The sequence below is a fragment of the Heliangelus exortis genome, chromosome 21 (assembly GCF_036169615.1).
Source record: "Heliangelus exortis chromosome 21, bHelExo1.hap1, whole genome shotgun sequence".
Classification (NCBI taxonomy): domain Eukaryota; kingdom Metazoa; phylum Chordata; class Aves; order Apodiformes; family Trochilidae; genus Heliangelus; species Heliangelus exortis.
The window spans coordinates 190425-207990 of record NC_092442.1 but is presented as its reverse complement, the minus strand read 5'-3'; the positions used below and the strand labels follow the sequence as shown (position 1 = coordinate 207990).

Below are 17566 nucleotides of genomic sequence, written 5' to 3'. Positions count from 1 at the left end.
TCCTAAAATTAATGCCCATCTGGGGTGCTGGGGCAAAGTTTCAAGAAGCCTTCTCAAACTGCCACTATTCCACCAGATGGATTGGAACAGTGTTATTAGTTCCCATAAATGCCTGTTTTTATATTCCCAGTATGGTCTCAAAGCCAGCAGAGATTGAATTAAGTCTCCTTACTTTATCTTATCCTTAAGCTGCTGTGACAACGCACTGCATCCTACAGAGACCTTGTAAGGAATTAGGTTGAGTTTAAGTCAAAGGGTTTTATGAAATGACTATGTATTAAAAATATACATATAGCTGCTTAATCCAGGGAGTCAATGGGCAATATAGATAATTTTCTGTCAATTCAGTGAAGGAGGTATTAAAATATTTGACTGTATATGGTGTCTGAGATCAGAAATAAATCCTAAATTACTGTTTTGGTTTTTTTTGAAGAAACTGGGAACCAATTTATACAAGTTTATATAATGATACACAAATTGCTTGGTTTTGCCTCACATTCATCTCCTTTGAGGCTATTTCTCATCAGAGATTCACCAGCTGTAAATAACACAGACTGATCTAAGGGACTGCTCAGCCTTAATTACCTCGCCATAAGCAATGGTGTTGTTGTATCTTCTCATTTCTGGATAAACATGGTCCAGGTACCACTGGAAATTTTTACACTTCAAGCTCTTCCTTAAGGCTTTTCTCTCAGAAACATCCCCAATATCAATACCTGGATTCTGAAAAATAAAGACACAGCACATCACCGCATGGTGACTCTTAAAAAAACAGAATTAAAAAGGAGTGTATTTCATTGATGTTTGAGATCAGTTCCAAGCCACCTGGAAACTGCCAACAGCTGAGTAATTCCATGCAGAGAGCATGCCAAGGAATCCTGGCAGGTTTGTCTGAGGCTGAAATCCTCCTCACAGAGGTCAGAAGGAAGATTTGGGTTGCAGAGGAACAAGGGGATATTTCTCTCAGAGTTTTGAAGGCATCTTGGCCACCAGCCCAGTGCCAGGCAGGTTGTGGTCCTGGGTGTTAACTCAAATAGAAAACCCAACTGGAGAAGAAAAGGTTTTGAGGGAAATAGAAGAAGAGCAGTGCTAGGGATGTGAAGCTTCCCAGGGATTCCCCAGGGGGTTGGATCCATCTGAGAAAGACTAAGAAACTTCTAAAGATCTCATCTCCCTTTTGGGTACTGCTGGTGTGGGCTTCCAGAAGCAAATATGTCTCAGGATTTGCTGACTCCTGGAAATGCAAATCCCTGACTCCTGGAAATGCAAATCCCTGTCTGTGCTCTGAGCACCAAACCCTCCCCCTCAGATGCCAGGGGGATGAGATTCCACCAAGACCCAAGGCAGTGGCACAAAACAAGGGAGGAAAAGAAAAAAAAAAAAAAGAGGAAAGGTTTAAGATTTATGCATAATAGAGGCAGATAACTAAGAATAAATGATAAAAATTACAGGAGAAAGCAAAGCTGAGCCAAATCTCAGCAAAACCTCTTGACAATTTGGACAATTACGTGGTGAAATAATCTCCCTGGAGACACAGAGGAACCTCACTGCCTGAGCTGATTTAAAAGCAGACAAAGCTACAGATGGTGTCTGTCCCCAGAGGAATAATCTGATAGAACCTGGGGGCTGGGGAGAGCTGCCCCCCTTCCACCTTTGATTCCACTATGGAATTTGGGGAACCAACACCTGGACCAGGTGAAGGAAACCAAAGGCAGACTGCAGGTAGTTGGGATGCTGCTCAATTTCAGCTCCTGCTCTTGTCTTTTCCAGTGATCATTAAACATAGCTGGGAAAGCAATTTTCCATTACAATGATTGTAATGATCTTCTAATGAATTATTCACTCTGCTTTAGAGACGACAGCATTTTAATGTCTGACTGGTAGCTCACAGGTAAAAATAAAGATGATTCAGTGTTGATAGGTAAGATGGGCTGAAATCTGAGTGGGTGAGATGGGATGCAGAACACACAGGATGGCCCACAAACCAGTCAGTACCTGAAATATTCAGTTCAGGGTGTTTGGCTTGGGTTTGAACATAGTGGCATGGCAAAAGAATTCTATATCCATATTAATATCTATATATAACCCCCTGCACAATACCTGTCAAACAAGGCTTCTCTAAAATGAAATATCAGTTTTACTGGCATGACCTAGATAAAAATCCTAAATTTTTTTAGGGTAATCTGTTTGCCCAGACTCACCCCCAGAGCCAAGTCGTGTGATGCTGGCACAGGACCTGGAGCTTCACATTGAATTTTAATCCCTTTTTGCTCCAAAGCTGCTCCTGAGCAGGAGCATGGTGCCTCACCTCTAAAAAGGAGAACTGAGGTTGAACCAGCAGCCTCATGACCCCTGCCCAGTGTGTTGGGATCTTGCAACCTATTTTTGAGAGACCCGAAACCACTCAGCCCTGCAGGCAGCTCTCTGCCTCTCCAAACATTTGGAGTGGTGCCTGTCCCAGCCAAGGCCCTCCTGCAGCTCCCTTGGCAAGCAGCATTTCTTTCCCTCTCCATCCATCTATTTCTCAGTATTGAATTCACCCAGGACTCTCCACCACCCCCAGGACAAGGGACTCATTGACACTCCCCAGTGTTGCTCTCTAATGCAGTACAAAGCTGTGACTTGCTCTGAATGCCAGGAACATTCCCCTCATGGAACCTTTCCTGGGCAAGCAGCACCATCTCCTGCTGTCGTCTTTTCCATCTTTTTCTCCTGTTGTAATCTTTTTTTTCTGCTGCCCCAGGGGCATCAGGACCACACAGCTCTTTGCAGGGGTGTGATTGATGAGGTACAAAAAGTTTGTGTTTACTTAAACAAACAAACAAAAAAGAAATACATCATTTTTAGCACCCAAAAGGGTGGCTGGAAGGAGCAGCTCACACGGGGGCTGGCTGCTCACGGCAACGGTTTTTCCTTCCAACCAAACAGCACAGCCCATGACACTCATGCCAAAGTTTGCTGCAAGGAGAGGGGGTGTAAGGGGGCTCTGGAGGGCACCATGAATCCAGTGCCATCCAGTGCCTGGAGAGTGTCCCGCTTTTGGCAGGACCAGAGGCAGGTGACAGGGATGTTGGTCCAGCCAGAGGTGCTTCCAGCACGCTCCAGGCAGCATTTTGAGCTGATGGACAGGAGATATTCCCAGGTTTTATGAGCGGGCATGTCCTGGTTTGGGCCAGGATAAAGGTGATTTTCTGTCTTGTACTTTTGCTTTCAGCTCAGTCTCTTGTAAGGAGCTGCACTTGCTGAAATTAACAGCAAGTGTCTGCTTCTGGGACTGATAACTCCATGGTTATAGTTACAGCCAGAGCCTGGTGTGCAGAGCCAAGGACACTGCTCAGCTCTGAGGAACATTTTACCCTCCAGAAGGAATAAAGAGGTCCCACCTGCAGCCTCCTTTGGGGAGGAACAGACAAGATAGATGCCAGAATTGACCAAACAGAGTATTTCATCCCATACACCTCATACTCAGGATAAATCTGAGGGATCACAAGGGTCAAGCCAGTTTCCTCCCCTTTCTGCCTTTCCTGCTTCCCTTTCTTCACCCATACGCTGTTTTGCTTCAGCATCCTGGGAGGATTCCATCCCTTTCTCTGCCTGTGCTCCTGATCCATCCCAGCCTGAATCTCTGTGTTCCTGCCTCCAGTTCTCGACTGCTGCTGACTCCAGGAGTCCAGCCTGGATTTTCCCAGGGCTGCCCTGCAGCCTCGGTGGGGATGTGAGAGTTATTGGGGAAAGGGGGGAGGAATGTGGGATCAATTTTCCTGTATATTTATATATATTTAGTAATTTTTCCTATTTATAATTACTGTTTCATTAAAGTTGTGTAGTTTAGTTTCCAACCCATCAGTCTCTCTCCCTTATTCTCTCTCCTTTCTTTATCAGGGAGGAGAGGGGCATTAATAGAGAGCAGCTGTTATTTGGTTTAATTGCTGGGTCAGTGTTAAACAGTGACAGGGCACAATCTACACAGAGACTAGAGGCCAAGCAGCAGCCTTGGACCTTGAGAAAGTCCTTCTGGAGCCTACAGAGCTTTACACAGAAGTGCAGGGAATCCTCTAGAGAGCTCCATGTGCAGGATCTGTCCCCTGGACATGGTCAGCTTGTCTTGCCAGTGGGACCCCACAGTTTTCTGAAGACACACCATGTTGTCACATGGTTTTACATGAAAAAAACAGTCAGATGTAAGAAAACCAAACCATTTCTGGACAGAAATAAATATAGCCACCAAAGCTATTTGAAGAGAGTGATTTTGGTGTATTTGCAAATGGTGCTGCTGAGAGGGGAGCTCCTTCTGTGAGCCATCAGCCTCCAGTCCTCTGAACAGAACTGATGGCCTCAACTTCCCTGATGCTGGCACAGCAAATGGCCACACCCCTGGACCACACATCACCCACAGTCAGCTCTGGGCTGTGTCATCTGGAAGCTCAGAAACCTGAGCTGTGCTGCAGGCAACACGGACCTGCCCGAGCCACAGGAGGAAACCTCCTGCACTAATGATGCTAATGATAATAATATTATTCTGCCAACTGACTTTCCAGGCAGGCTCCATCTGCAGAGCAGTGTAATGACATAAACTCACACTGTGTAAACACTCAGCAGGGAGATAAACACGACAATACAGGTTTAATTTTTAGAAATGAAAATAAAAAGGCTGATGTGAAGCATAGGAATCCCTCCAAAGTCTGCAGGTTCTGCAGAATCTCCATCAAAGCTGCAGGGGTGGGGATGACTTCCAAAGCTGGGGATGTGGCCCCAGGTATTCAAGGCTCTTCTTCATCCCAGGGCACCAAATGCTTCTAGAAGAAGGCCCCAAGGAGACATTACTGTAGCTTCTCAATATCTGAAGGGGCTACAAGAAATTTGGGGAGGGACTTTTTAGGATGTCAGGGAGTGACAGGACACGGGAGAATGGACTCAAACAAGAGGAGGGGAGATTTAGATTGGAAGTTAGGAAGAAGTTCTTCCCCATGAGGGTGGTGAGAGCCTGGTACAGGTTGCCCAGAGAGGTGGTGGAAGCCCCATCCATCCCTGGAAGTTTTTAGGACGAGGCTGGATGGGGCTCTGAGCAACCTGAGCTGGTGGGAGGTGTCCCTGCCCATGACAGGGGGGGACTGGACCGAGATGATCTTAAAGGTCCCTTCCAACCCTGAAAATTCTATGATTCTATGACGATAATTTGAGTTCTTAACCCACTGAAGTGAAGACTCAGGGCAGGGTGCAGTGGCTGTACCTCCAGAGGCAGGTTCCATGCAATGTAGACGTGTGATTTGTAGTCATCCATCCAGACCTCAGCCACGCGCAGGGCATTGCGCTTGGTGTAGAACCCGATGTTGTTGTTGTAGGGCTTCTTCTTGCGCTCGATGTGAGCAACCCTGGAGCAGGGCAGGACCTCCATGCTGCCACCACACAGCCACACCTGCAAGGCAACCACAAAACACCATCAACTCCAGGCTCTGCTGGGGTGCAAAGGGGCTGTGTGTGAATTAAAGAGAAAGAAGTGGTGAGGTTTGAGTTTTCTGTAATATCCTGGCCAAGCCAGAGCATACTCGAGCACAAATCCTATGAGGAGAGGCTGACGGAGCTGGGGGTGTTCAGCCTGGAAAAGAGGAGGCTCAGGGGAGACCTCATCACTCTCTACAACTCTCTGAAAGGAGGTTGGAGCCAGGGGGGGGTTGGACTCTTTTCCCAGGCAACTCTCAGCAAGACAAGAGGGCACAAGAGGTCTCAAGTTGTGCCAGGGGAGGTTTAGGTTGGACATGAGAAAGAATTTCTTTACTGAGAGGGTGATCAGCCATTGGAATGGGCTGCCCAGGGAAGGGGTGGATTCTCCATCCCTGGAGATATTTAAAAAGAGCCTGGATGTGGCACTCAGTGCCATGGGCTGGGAACCACGGGGGGAGTGGATCAAGGGTTGGACTTGATGATCTCTGACGTCCCTTCCAACCCAGCCAATTCTATGATTCTATGATCATCTGGCTGGAGAGTGGAAAACGAGGGCCAGGTTTGGCCTTTGCTCCATGCTGAGTCAGCCACATAGGGAGAATTTACTGTGGACCCAGAGCAAAACACGGGTTGACTTTGGAGGGAACAGGTCTCTACCCAGCACGTGGCATTAATTTGTTGTAGGATCAGGTGTGGAGTTTACAGTGATGTTGCTACTAAATAAAAAGGATTAGTGATTGGAATAGTTGAAACAATTGCAAGCTCTCCTTCTGCAGAAGCGATGACTCAGTGAAACATACGGCAAGGACAGATTTGTCCCAGCCCAAAACATTTGTTCATTATTTTTCTTTCACATGCTGTTTAAAATTCCCTTATATTACAACGTATGAGTTAATGAAATCTTTTGGGATCTTCTCTTTATCACATGGAAAGAGAATCTACAGAAAGTCTCCCCATACCCGAGTTCTTCCCTTCCTGTTTGCCTTCACCAAGAAGTTATTTATCTGAAACTAAAGCCACATGTCCAGGACACCAGGCACTAGGCAATCGTTACAAACACATACGCCAAACAGTCCTAATAATCCTGGTTTCTCCCATTTTGCAGCCTGCTCCACATTAGCATTTTGCACAGTTGTTATAACACCCATCGTTTCTGGGATCTCATCCAGGCTCACCACCTTTTTTCCCATCTGTGTTTCCTACATTTTACCAGCCCCATCCAATCCACTTTCTGGCACCACAAGGAGCCTCCTGGCTCTGTGGTTTCCCTTTTTAATCCCTAAGTGGTGGGTTTAGCTCTCCCAGTGCAGGGCACATGCACCTCCCAAGCCCAGATGACATTAGCAGAGGACTTAATCCTTTGGGATTATCCCAAACTCCATATTCCTCAGGATGATCCCAATACTTGTGCTCTTCTCACTTGGATTGCTGCAGAACCCAGGAGCCCACCTCATGAAATCAGAGCCCCATTTAATTAGCTAGTGCATAAACATGTAGCCAAAAAAATCCCATTTCACTCCCGTTCTGCTCTTTGACCTTTCTGAACACTTTTCAATACAATTTCAGGCCTGCAAAGGGGATTCAGAGTTGACCCCTGGAATAAGGGCCATGTCCATCCCTCCTGTCCTGCAGCCAGCAGAGTCCACAAAGCTCTGCTCCGAGCACAGATCCTATGAGGAGAGGCTGACGGAGCTGGGGCTGCTCAGCCTGGAGAAGAGGAGGCTCAGGGGAGACCTCATCACTCTCTACAACTCCCTGAAAGGAGGTTGGAGCCAGGGGGGGGTTGGGCTCTTTTCCCAGGCAACTCTCAGCAAGACAAGAGAGCACAAGAGGTCTCAAGTTGTGCCAGGGGAGGTTTAGGTTGGACATTAGAAAGAATTTCTTTAGGGAGAGGGTGATCAGCCATTGGAATGGGCTGCCCAGGGAAGGGGTGGATTCTCCATCCCTGGAGATATTTAAAAAGAGCCTGGATGGGGCACTCAGTGCCATGGGCTGGGAACTGCAGCGATAGTGGATCAAGGGTTGGACTTGATGATCTCTGAGGTCCCTTCCAACCCAGCCAATTCTATGATTTTATGATTCTATTTGCAACAGGCCTCATGCTGGCAAAGCTAATGAGAAGTGAACACAGTAATTCTAAAGAAAAAAACATCTTTTTTCCAAGGAATATTCCCAGGGCAATAGTTTGACAGAAACCACCATTGCTTCTTATCTGCTCAGTTCTTTAGTTCCTCACAGTCTCAGTGAAATAGCAGGAACATCCAGCTCTGCCCTCAGGTGGCCCCAAAGCTGCTGTAATTAACTCCCAGCCCTGGAAGATCCGAAACACCACGGGGTTGTTGTAGTTTTGGGAATTTGTTACGTTTTGTCTTGATTTGAGATCAGAATAGTTACTTCTAAAATGCAAACCCTCTGATGTAATTAAAACATAATTTTCCAGCAAGCTCGCCTCTAGCAGTAAAGGTGCAATATTGTTTTTGCCAACTTTAGTTAAATAATTCACATCGCTTTTTGCTAGATACCTTTCCTAGATTTCTGTAATATCTGTGCAAACCATCTTGAAATACACAAATTGTAATAACTTGGGAGAGAAAGAGCATTGGGCACTGGGCAAATAGCATTGATTATTGTCCTGGTTTGGGCCAGGATAAAGGTAATTTTCTGTCGTGCAATTTTGCCTTAAGCTAAGTTGCTTGTAAGAATCTGCACTTGCTGAAATTAACAGCAGTTTCTCAGACAGTGTCTGGGGCAATTATATACATATCCACAAGCCAGCTCCAGAGATATCACTGAAAATTTAATTCATGAGAGGCACTTTATGCAAGGAATACCATGATTTTTCTCCTAAATAATGGTAGAATTGTTGTTACAAATTTAAAAAAACCTGTTTTTACAAGGAATTATTAATAAATTCTACTGGTATCAACAGGAACAAGGAGAACACAAGAAACTGTCAAATCCCACCCGGCATCGCTGCCCTTGGCGTAAAGAGTGAAGCATGGCCCCAGGAAGATGAAGCTTGTTCCACATGGCCATTTGTCCCACAAGAGGCCTTTACCAAACAGATGACCTTCCTATTAAGCAATTTTTTCATGTTTGTTAGCAAATAAACCCACAATCACACAAGATACTTCATTGACTGCATCAAACTAAGAGCATCAACAGGACAATCAGTCCCGTACATCGTTTCTGCTTATTCCTTGAAGAATTATCTCCTAGTAGATGGGTAATCAAGAGTCAGCACAACATTAAAACCAATCAGAAAAATAAGGTAGTGCCAAATGAATGCATGTTTAGCACATTTAAGATTTAAGATTTGTCTTTTAAATTGCTACCCACAGAGGATGGAACCATGATCACTTTGTTGTATTAAACCCACATGGATGGGGTGTAAAGGCAAATTTAAAGCCTCAAGATGGAGACTGTAACACAGCAGGATAAATATGACAAGCAAGTCTCAAGTTTCTCCCTTATTTTCTGACATTCAAATTTCAACACAACTATTAGCTTGCCATTCATCCACCTATAATGAGACGTGGAATTAAAAATAGAAGCTTTCCCCTCCAGTAAATGATGCTGACAATAACTTCTCCATCTACACACAGGAGTAATCAAACATACAGAAAGATATTTGGATTTATAAATAAACAGTTAACATTAAATTCTAGTCAAGAAATCCCAGAGAAACAAACAAAAAACACATCCATCACCCAGAGATCTTTGATGATAAACTTTCAGTGATTTTCCATGCAAAATGTGACTGTGCTAAGAATCCAGCAAGGAAAAAGCAGCAGTTCCTCTGAAGTGTCTGAGTCCAGCAACTTTCTAGAAGCATTTGCACATGTGGGAGGCAAACTTTGGTTTGCATGAGACTGCATCCCCTTTCTCCAGTGATGGGATGACCCAGCTTTGCTTTCTAATCACCCTCCAGAGCATGAAGGGGTCTCAGGTGTGCAAAAGCGTTCACGAAACAGCCAACATCTCAGATTTGCTCCAAAATGGGGAACAGATTTTGTGTGATGCAATACAGCAGCAGAGCCACAAGGTAGTTCCAGGGCCTCTCCTGTGCACATGCACCTGAATTTTACGTGCTGGTGTACAAGGACTTGGCAATATTCAATAGCAACCTATTCCTTCACCTCCTGGCCAAGACATCAGCACCTTACTGGTTGGTCTTGATGATCTTCTAGTTCTGCCCCAGACCTAGAGCTCTTAAAGTGAGTCCAGAGGAGGCCACAAAGATGATCCAAGGGCTGGAGCAGCTCTGGAGCCAGGAGGGGAAAGATGGGGGTGTTCAGCTTGTAGAAGAGAAGGCTGCAATGGGGAGACCTTAGAGCACCTTCCAGTGCCTGAAGGGGCTCCAGGAAAGCTGGGGAGGGACTTGGGACAAGGGCCTGGAGGGATGGGATGAGGGGGAAGGGTTTCAAACTGGAAAACAGGAGACTGAGATGAGAGATTAGGAAGAAATTGTTTGTTGTGAGGGTGCTGAGCCCCTGTCCCAGGTTTCCCAGAGAAGCTGTGGCTGTCCCATCCCTGGCAGTGTTGAAGGTTGGATGGGGCTTGGAGCACCCTGGGCTGTGGGAGGTGTCCCTGACCATGGCAGGGGGTTGGAACAGGATGAGTTTTAAGGTCCCTTCCAACCCAAACCAGTCTGGCAGTCTCTGATCTTGAAGGTCTTTTCCAACCAAAACAATTCTATATTTTTTATGATCTCCTCTGCCATCTGTCTCCCAGTCTCCATTTGCAAAACCAGAGTTGTTTTCGCATTGCTCTTGTGGAGCACTCTGTCATTCCTGAGGACAACTGGGACAGGAGTGAAAAAGTAGAATGCTCCCTAGCATTTGGGAGCATTCTGGGAAGCAGCGGTTGGGTGGGACAACAAGCAAGACAAGGGAGGAGGCACCTGGTCTGGGGAAGTGCAGGTCCCCTGGGGTTCCAGCCCTCCTGGTAACCCAGGGAGAATGGAAATGCTCACAGAAGGCAGGACCCCAATGGTCCCTGGTGCATGCAATAGACACAGTGAGCAAATCCCAATTTTGCTTGCCCAGCTCAATTTGAAACAATTTTCAAAGTGTAAAGCAGGTCAGAACAACTATCTCCTTTGCCCTAAAAAATCTACTGCAGCTACCAATCTGCTTTGCTCCCATCTGCCAGAGCCAGCAACCACTCTCAAGGAGGATTACTTAAAAATATAAAAGGGCTTTTGGCATTCTACCTAATTCCAAAGGGGCTGGCCAGGCAGAAAAGGGTGACCCATGGGAGATCCACCACCACCCAGGAGGGTCCCAAGAGCCCATCCTGTGCTACCCCAGGCTCAGAGCATTGACTGAGAGGAACCAGAAATAGGTGCTGGGGCGGTCAGCCAAGCTCATGCCCCAAGGCTTGTGGTGCCAGTGCTGTTTGTCCTTCTGAGTCCTGTTTTGTTTAGAGGGAGAAACCCTGGAGATGTCTTTGGATGTCACTTAGGGCAAGCCAGAGCATGTTGTTGAGCATGGAGGGATGATGTCTTTTGTCACCCACCCCCTCCAGCAGGACAAAGCTGCCTCTTACACCGTGTGCCATCCCCCTCCACTCTCCCCATAGTGCAGGGACCCTTTGGGACTCCTTCCCTTGGCTGCAGGTGCAGAGCACTGAAGTCCAACCAGCACCTATGGAGCAGCAAAAAACACACACATGGGAAGGCCATGGCTGCAGCTCCTGAAAGAGTGGACAAAAAAAATTAACTTAAAACCAGAATTTTGATGCATATATATTAAGAAAAACCTTGTTCCTCACCCCAGCCTTCTGCAACCAGCTTTTGCTACACCATGGTGCCCACGTGCCAGGAAGCAGAAGATAGAACTCTTAACTTCAGGAGAATATTTTCATCAGAAGAATCTGAGGCAGGGGCTGCCTCCCCTGGGATGGCAGAATAGCTCATACATCATGCTTATCTTCACATGGCTCTGAGCCCTACAAGGGAATTAGGGCTTACCATCTGTTTTTAGCACAAAGAAAGTCAACATCACAAAAAAGAAAGGACTGCTGCAAGATCGGAGGCAAAAGTGGGGCTGTTCCCTCACCCCTTGCTACCCCACAGAGTGCCAGGATGATGCCCTGCCCCAGCACACCACCTTCTTCTTCCATCCATCAGCATTTCCAGCTGAAAAAACCAGATTATTGCAGTCCTATAGCTGCTGCCTCCTCATCCCCGGGGTATCATTGATAATAATAATACTATAAGAAATTGGAAGCGACAGTGACTACTTTGGGTTCTAGCTGGAGCACAGTGTGATATCCCCGATGAACACTGACAGCTCCCATTAAAGGATCCTGACTTTAGCTGCTTATAACTTTATCAAATTTTAACTATTCCAACTGAAATACATCCTAGAACAGCTCCAGCCTGCCTGCACTTAATGCAAAGAGACATCATGTCTAACAGTGTCAAGATGAGTCTGCAAGGTAAACTTTTAATCTCTGAATGTGTTGTGACAGAAGGAAACAGGGGAGGGAAAAAAACCCCACTCCTAACTTTCATTACACAAACTCCAGGCTTTTTCAGCTGATAACTTCATTTCTAAGGTGATTAGCAAAACTGTGCCTTAATTAGCAATAGATTTCTCATTTAACAGCTTGGTCTTATCTTCCCCCCCCTTCCTTTCTTTTAGAAGTAACTTTATAAGTTAAGGGAAAAACACAATTACCCAGGGCAGCTAAAATATGAAGGATGTACCAGAACAAAGACCTAAATAATAAAATTGAGAAACAGTAAAAAAGGCAAAGAAATAATAATTTCTCCACATGCTCTCTCATGTAGTTTTGAAAGATGCTATCTCTCCAAATTATTCCTTTTGTCAGAAGAAACAACACTTTTACAGTCACATTTCCAGCTATGTATCTGAAGCTGTTTTGTCCTTTCTGTTCCTATTTTGGTTGTGCTCCATGCCATCTCCCTGTAGGACATCCCAGGGCCAAACTCCATCCCACCTGCCAGGAAGACATCCCAGGAGGGAGAACATCCCAGGAGAACATTCCCAAGACCAAGTTCGATCCCACCTCCCCATAGGACATCCCAGGACGACTTCCCCAGGGCCAAGCTTGAGCTGCTGGTCCCTGAGGTCCAGAGGGGTCAGGTTGGGAGGAAGTTTCTCCCCCAAACTCCTCATGCCCAGAGCAATGGCAGGGACAGGACTGGAGCAGAAGATGCTGATGTGGGACAGGGCAGTCCCAGCTCAACTCCTCACCCTTGGGTGGTGGGGACAAGGACTCCCACAGCCACAGCTTGTGCAGGGAGAGGTTTTGGAGCAATCACCCCTTACACTTTGAAGACCTCTTGAAGAGGGGTAACACGGTGCCTGTCTGCAGTTTCACCTCCCTCAGCACCAAGCCAGGGATGTGGTGGCCTTCTATGGCTTGGTACTCAGGACAAGTGTAACTTTGCTGTAAAACCTTTATTGCCCTGGCACAAGGTCCTTGTAAATTAAGAGTGAGAGACACACACCACAGCAAGCTTCCTAAATCCAGATATTGGTAAATAAAGATCTCCACAGTGTTAGCTGATGCCTGTTAGGGGTGCCAGGAAGTTCCATGACACACACAGCAAACTGGGTTACATTTTCTATTATACATATATATAATTTATATCATCACACTATATCTTATATCATCATCAGGCAGGCTGAGGGAGCTGGGGGTGTTCAGCCTGGAAAAGAGGAGGCTCTGGAAAGACCTAATGGTGACCTTCAAACACCTGAAGGGGCAATGGTTTTAAGTTAGAGAAAGGTAGATTTAGATTGGATGTTAGGAACAAGTTCTGTACCATGAAGGCAGTGGACAAAAGGCACAGGGTGCTCAGGGAGGGAGTAGAAGCTTCATCCCTAAAGGTATTTAAGGTGAGGCTTGAGGAGGCTCTGAGCACCCTGATCTGGCTGAGGGTGTCCCTGATACTGCAGGGGGGTTGGACTGATTCACCTTTAGAGGTCCCTTCCAACCCAAATTATTCTATGATTACTGCAGCACTCCTTCAATCTATCCTGTGTGAGGAGGGCAGCAAGAAATGCAGCAGCAATGTACAGCTGAGTTACATGAAGGTGAATGAAGAAGCCACGTGCAGGGGAGGGGTTGGGAGGTGGGGGTGAGGAAGAAGGAAAATCAGCTCCCTTTGGGAACTTTTTGCATCCACTGCAGTGGATTTCCACCTTCAACATCTCTGCAGGTGGACACCAGCACTTCTTGAAGAGTCTTTTATTTTAGGTACGGGGAATTTCACAGATGACAGCAAAGGGAGGACTGGTGGTGTGAGAATTTATAGCTAAAGGTGCAGTGATGTATCTAGAGCCAAGACAAACCAGACAGGGGAACATTTCACGTTTCTAAGTGCAAGGAGGGACAAACCCTTTGGTTATGGTGGCCTCAGAAGAAGGCAATGCCATGCAGAACTGATGGACCCAACAAAGACCCTCCTGTTGTTGGGAATCAGGACACAACTTTGGCTTGATCAACCAATAAATGATTTTGGAAACTGCTAGAAGTGAGAGAGCTGAAACCAGAAAAGGAATTTTGCTGCTAAACCTGTAGATTTGTTTGCTCTCTCATGAGGCCACAGAAACCTTTTCCAAGAGAATCAGGGCAAAACAGTGAGACTGGGTCTGGTATGCACCTGCTCTTTCCTTAAACTATGACTTCTGAATGTACATGTCCTAAACTGACCATCCCAGACCAATTAAGCAGAGAATGGAAACAGGAGGAGTGGGTGACACTGCATTAAAAACAACACATGCTTTTTCTTTCTCAGCATTCCTTCTCTCACATTTTATCCTCATGGATGGTACCACTTTGGACAGGTTTCTATCTGTTTTGTGCCAGACCAGTAACAGAAGTGTCCAAATTGTCCAGTGTCCAATCTCTTACCTTTCCTGCTGACATTACTGAATTATTTCTTTTATAATGGTCACTTAAAAAAGCCAAATCAGAACAATTCACTCCACAAATCCCAGCCTACAGCAATAATGTGTGATAGCCACAGATTTCATCCTCTTCACTCAACAAGGCACATAAATAGTTGAACACATGGAACACTGGAGCCTTTACAATAACAGAAGCTTCAAGCCAATGCAAAGCAACACTTGCTCAGCACTGCCATGGATGGAGGAGCATCATCTATCCCCACTGCCATGGTGTTTGCTCAGACTGGAGGCTTTTCCAATGAAAAATTTATGCTGTCCTTCTTGGACAAACGCAACACAGTCCGCTGTAAATAGTGCCCAATTGCTGGCTACAGCAGCTATTGATCTGACTTTATCACCTGGTAAGATACATAAGAGTGGGTTTGGTGGGGGGTGTGTGTTGAAGCCTCTGCTCACAAAGGGAGCCTGGAAGGATGAGCTGGAATGACAAGTGTGTACACATCCTCTTGATGGGAAAGAACTGCTGAAAAGAAGCTGAAAGAAAAGATATTTTGCTTAAAAGACATTTTGCTTTGCAGTGCTTCAGGACTGATATTTTAATTGTTGCAAAACTAAACTGTAGCTACCAGAGGGACTGTAGCTTTCTCATTTTAGAGCTTCCAAAAAAAAAAAGGACAGAGAGAGAGACAGAGAGACAGAAGAACAGAACAGAGTGTTTTTAAAATCCATGTCAATCCATGTCTTGGCAAATGCTCAGTGGAACTGGAGAGATGTTCTCACACCTGAACTCCCAGCTTTAGCTGGAGCCAAAACATGTATCAGCAGCTCCAAGCAAAGCTGAGCCTGGCATTCCCTTGGAGCACAGAACTCCAGTTCTGTGGGATAAAACTGGGTTGCTCCCAATAAGTTTAGTACTGAAATTCCTCAGTACACTGATGGTGCCTGATCAGCATTGGCAGCATGGCAAGGACCTGATTATGCTGTAATAGAATAATGCAAAGATTATTACAGGTGCATAAAAGACGAGTGCCTTCAAAACAGCATCAGCAATACCTGGAAGCCCTTTCTGAAGGAGAATAACATGCTGGGCTTTATACACTCCTAGGACAGAAATTTCCAGCAGGATTTGACCCTGAAGTATTTGGAGGTTGCTCTTTTTTTATTTATTATTTTTTATTGCCAGTAATGCTCCCAAACCACTTTGATGTCATTCCTCTATTGCCATTTCTGTCAAAGCTGTAAAAATAGCATAAATAGTTCAGCAGAATTTTCATCTATTTTTCATGAAAAAAAAAAAAAAAAAAAAAGCCTTTGGAGAAAGTTCTCTGCAGACTGTTCTGTTCTTCATACTGACACAATCCCATGTGGGGAGCGGCAGGAGGAGGGGGAAGGTGCCATGAATCACTTTAACCAGAAGAGGCAGTTCTGAAAGAGAATTATTTATGCAGGGAGAGGTGGGTGTGTGACAGAGCAGTTCCCCAGCACACAGCAACCATCGAGCTCTTCCCAGGCCTCTCCACTCCACCACATCTCAACTGCATCCCTGGGGTCTGTAATTATAAATCTCTCATCAGATGCTGCTGGGGAAGCTCTTCCGTGGCTCTCCAGAGATGGGTAGGATGGAATGGCACTCAGCCCATCCTCTCTGCACAGGACTGCTCAAGGAACTCATCAAAAAAGGGCAGCAGATGAGTTTCAAACCAGAGCAGGCAAATATAGAGGTAGGAAATGTATTTATTTCATGAGGTATTTTATGCCCAACTGATTGTTTCCAAAGTTCTGCCATGTTTTGGTTTGGTTTGGTTTGGTTTTTTTTTTTTTTGTCACTTTCTCACTCATTAAGCTTGGAACAGATTCTGAACAACAGTGCTGAAACAACCTCGAAGGTCTATCTGAGGCTCTCTAGTTTGAGATCTTCTTTGGAGGGGCTTCAAAAGGTCCTCCTGGACCTGGTGCTCTGAGGCAGAGAGGGCTGCAGCTGCCTGAACCACATCTATAAATGTCCCCTTCAAAAAATGTTCTATACTGAATGTTATTGGTGTATTTTAGTTGCTTGTGGGTTACATAGGAGGAAATGCTCAGAACTGATGTCCAGAGGAGTTGAAGGGAGCCAGGGCAAAACCTCTTTCCCTGGTCCTGGCAAGCCCCAGAGGATGCTGCAGTGCATATACCTTCCTGGTCCCCTTTGGTGGCAGCTCCAGCAGCAGAATTTCAGCAGAATTTGGGACCTGCTGTCATCTGGCCCTTCTTTTAGAAGGGAAGAATCTGCCCATTTTTCAGAGGTAAGTCATCCTTGTCTGTGGGCTGTCTTGTGCACTGCCCCTTCCAGCACCAAGTCTGCTACAGCTGGACCTGGCGTGTGCAGGTTTGACATGTTCATCTAAGGTCCAAAGCAGATGCTTAGAGACCAGGACAGTTCTGTCAGATTTTTGCCATTCACTTTGCCAGCTGCTTATTTTCTCTGGCAGTGTTTGAATCCCCTCTTCATCTCCTACTTTGAAATAATGACTACTTTGCAACTCAAAGCAAGGATGAAAGTTTAAATCCTGAGCAATTGCTGTGGCTGTGAAGCAATCACCAGCAAACCCAGTGATAAGGGACTGTCACAGACAGCCTTCAGCCACTGCAGGAAAGGAGCAGAACCCTGTTAAACTTCTGGTACAATACAGGAGACGCCTTGTGCAAAAACTCTCTGAGTTTAATAACCAACTCACAGCTGCTCATCTCAACACAGTAGGCACCATCATCTGCTGAGCATCACTCCTTCAAGTCTGGCCAACTCCTGGAACATTTCTGCCATCAGGACACAACAGCTGCTGAGCTGGAACTGGGATCTCAAATTTGGAAGCTATGTCTTTGGTGCAGCATTCAGGGTCTATCCCTGAAACAGTCCAAGACCATCAAATTTACTTGGTGTCCATCCATTTGGACTCTCATCTTCAAAAGTTTCCTGAGCAGGAGGCTAGGGCTCATACTCACCATTAGATATTGATGTTTCCTTGATGTGTGTTTGGTCACCAATTTCAGAGAACCTGAACTTGCTCACAGCAGCCAGAAATTCACCCAGCACACAAAACAACAGCCAAGAGGACCAAGGTCTTGCAGGGTGTGAGGACAGATTTGGAAGGGATGGAAGCAAAAATGTGTTTGATGTTCCTCCAGTTTTTTTCCTCTAGTTATATATCACACTGTTTAAAACCAGAGCTGCATTCCTATCCCTAGTAATAATTAAATTA

At 45.8% G+C, this 17566-nt stretch overlaps 1 protein-coding gene across 1 annotated transcript in view; it reads right to left on the bottom strand.

The window, feature by feature from the left end:
• Positions 1 to 17566, bottom strand: part of GALNT17 (polypeptide N-acetylgalactosaminyltransferase 17) — a 219154-nt gene that overhangs the window by 13679 nt on the left and 187909 nt on the right. The window contains exons 7-8 of the mRNA XM_071765003.1: positions 5231 to 5416; positions 586 to 723 (exon numbers count right to left, since the gene is read on the bottom strand). Of these exons, the coding sequence (XP_071621104.1) occupies positions 586 to 723; positions 5231 to 5416 (324 nt within the window). The remainder of the gene's footprint in view (positions 1 to 585; positions 724 to 5230; positions 5417 to 17566) is intronic.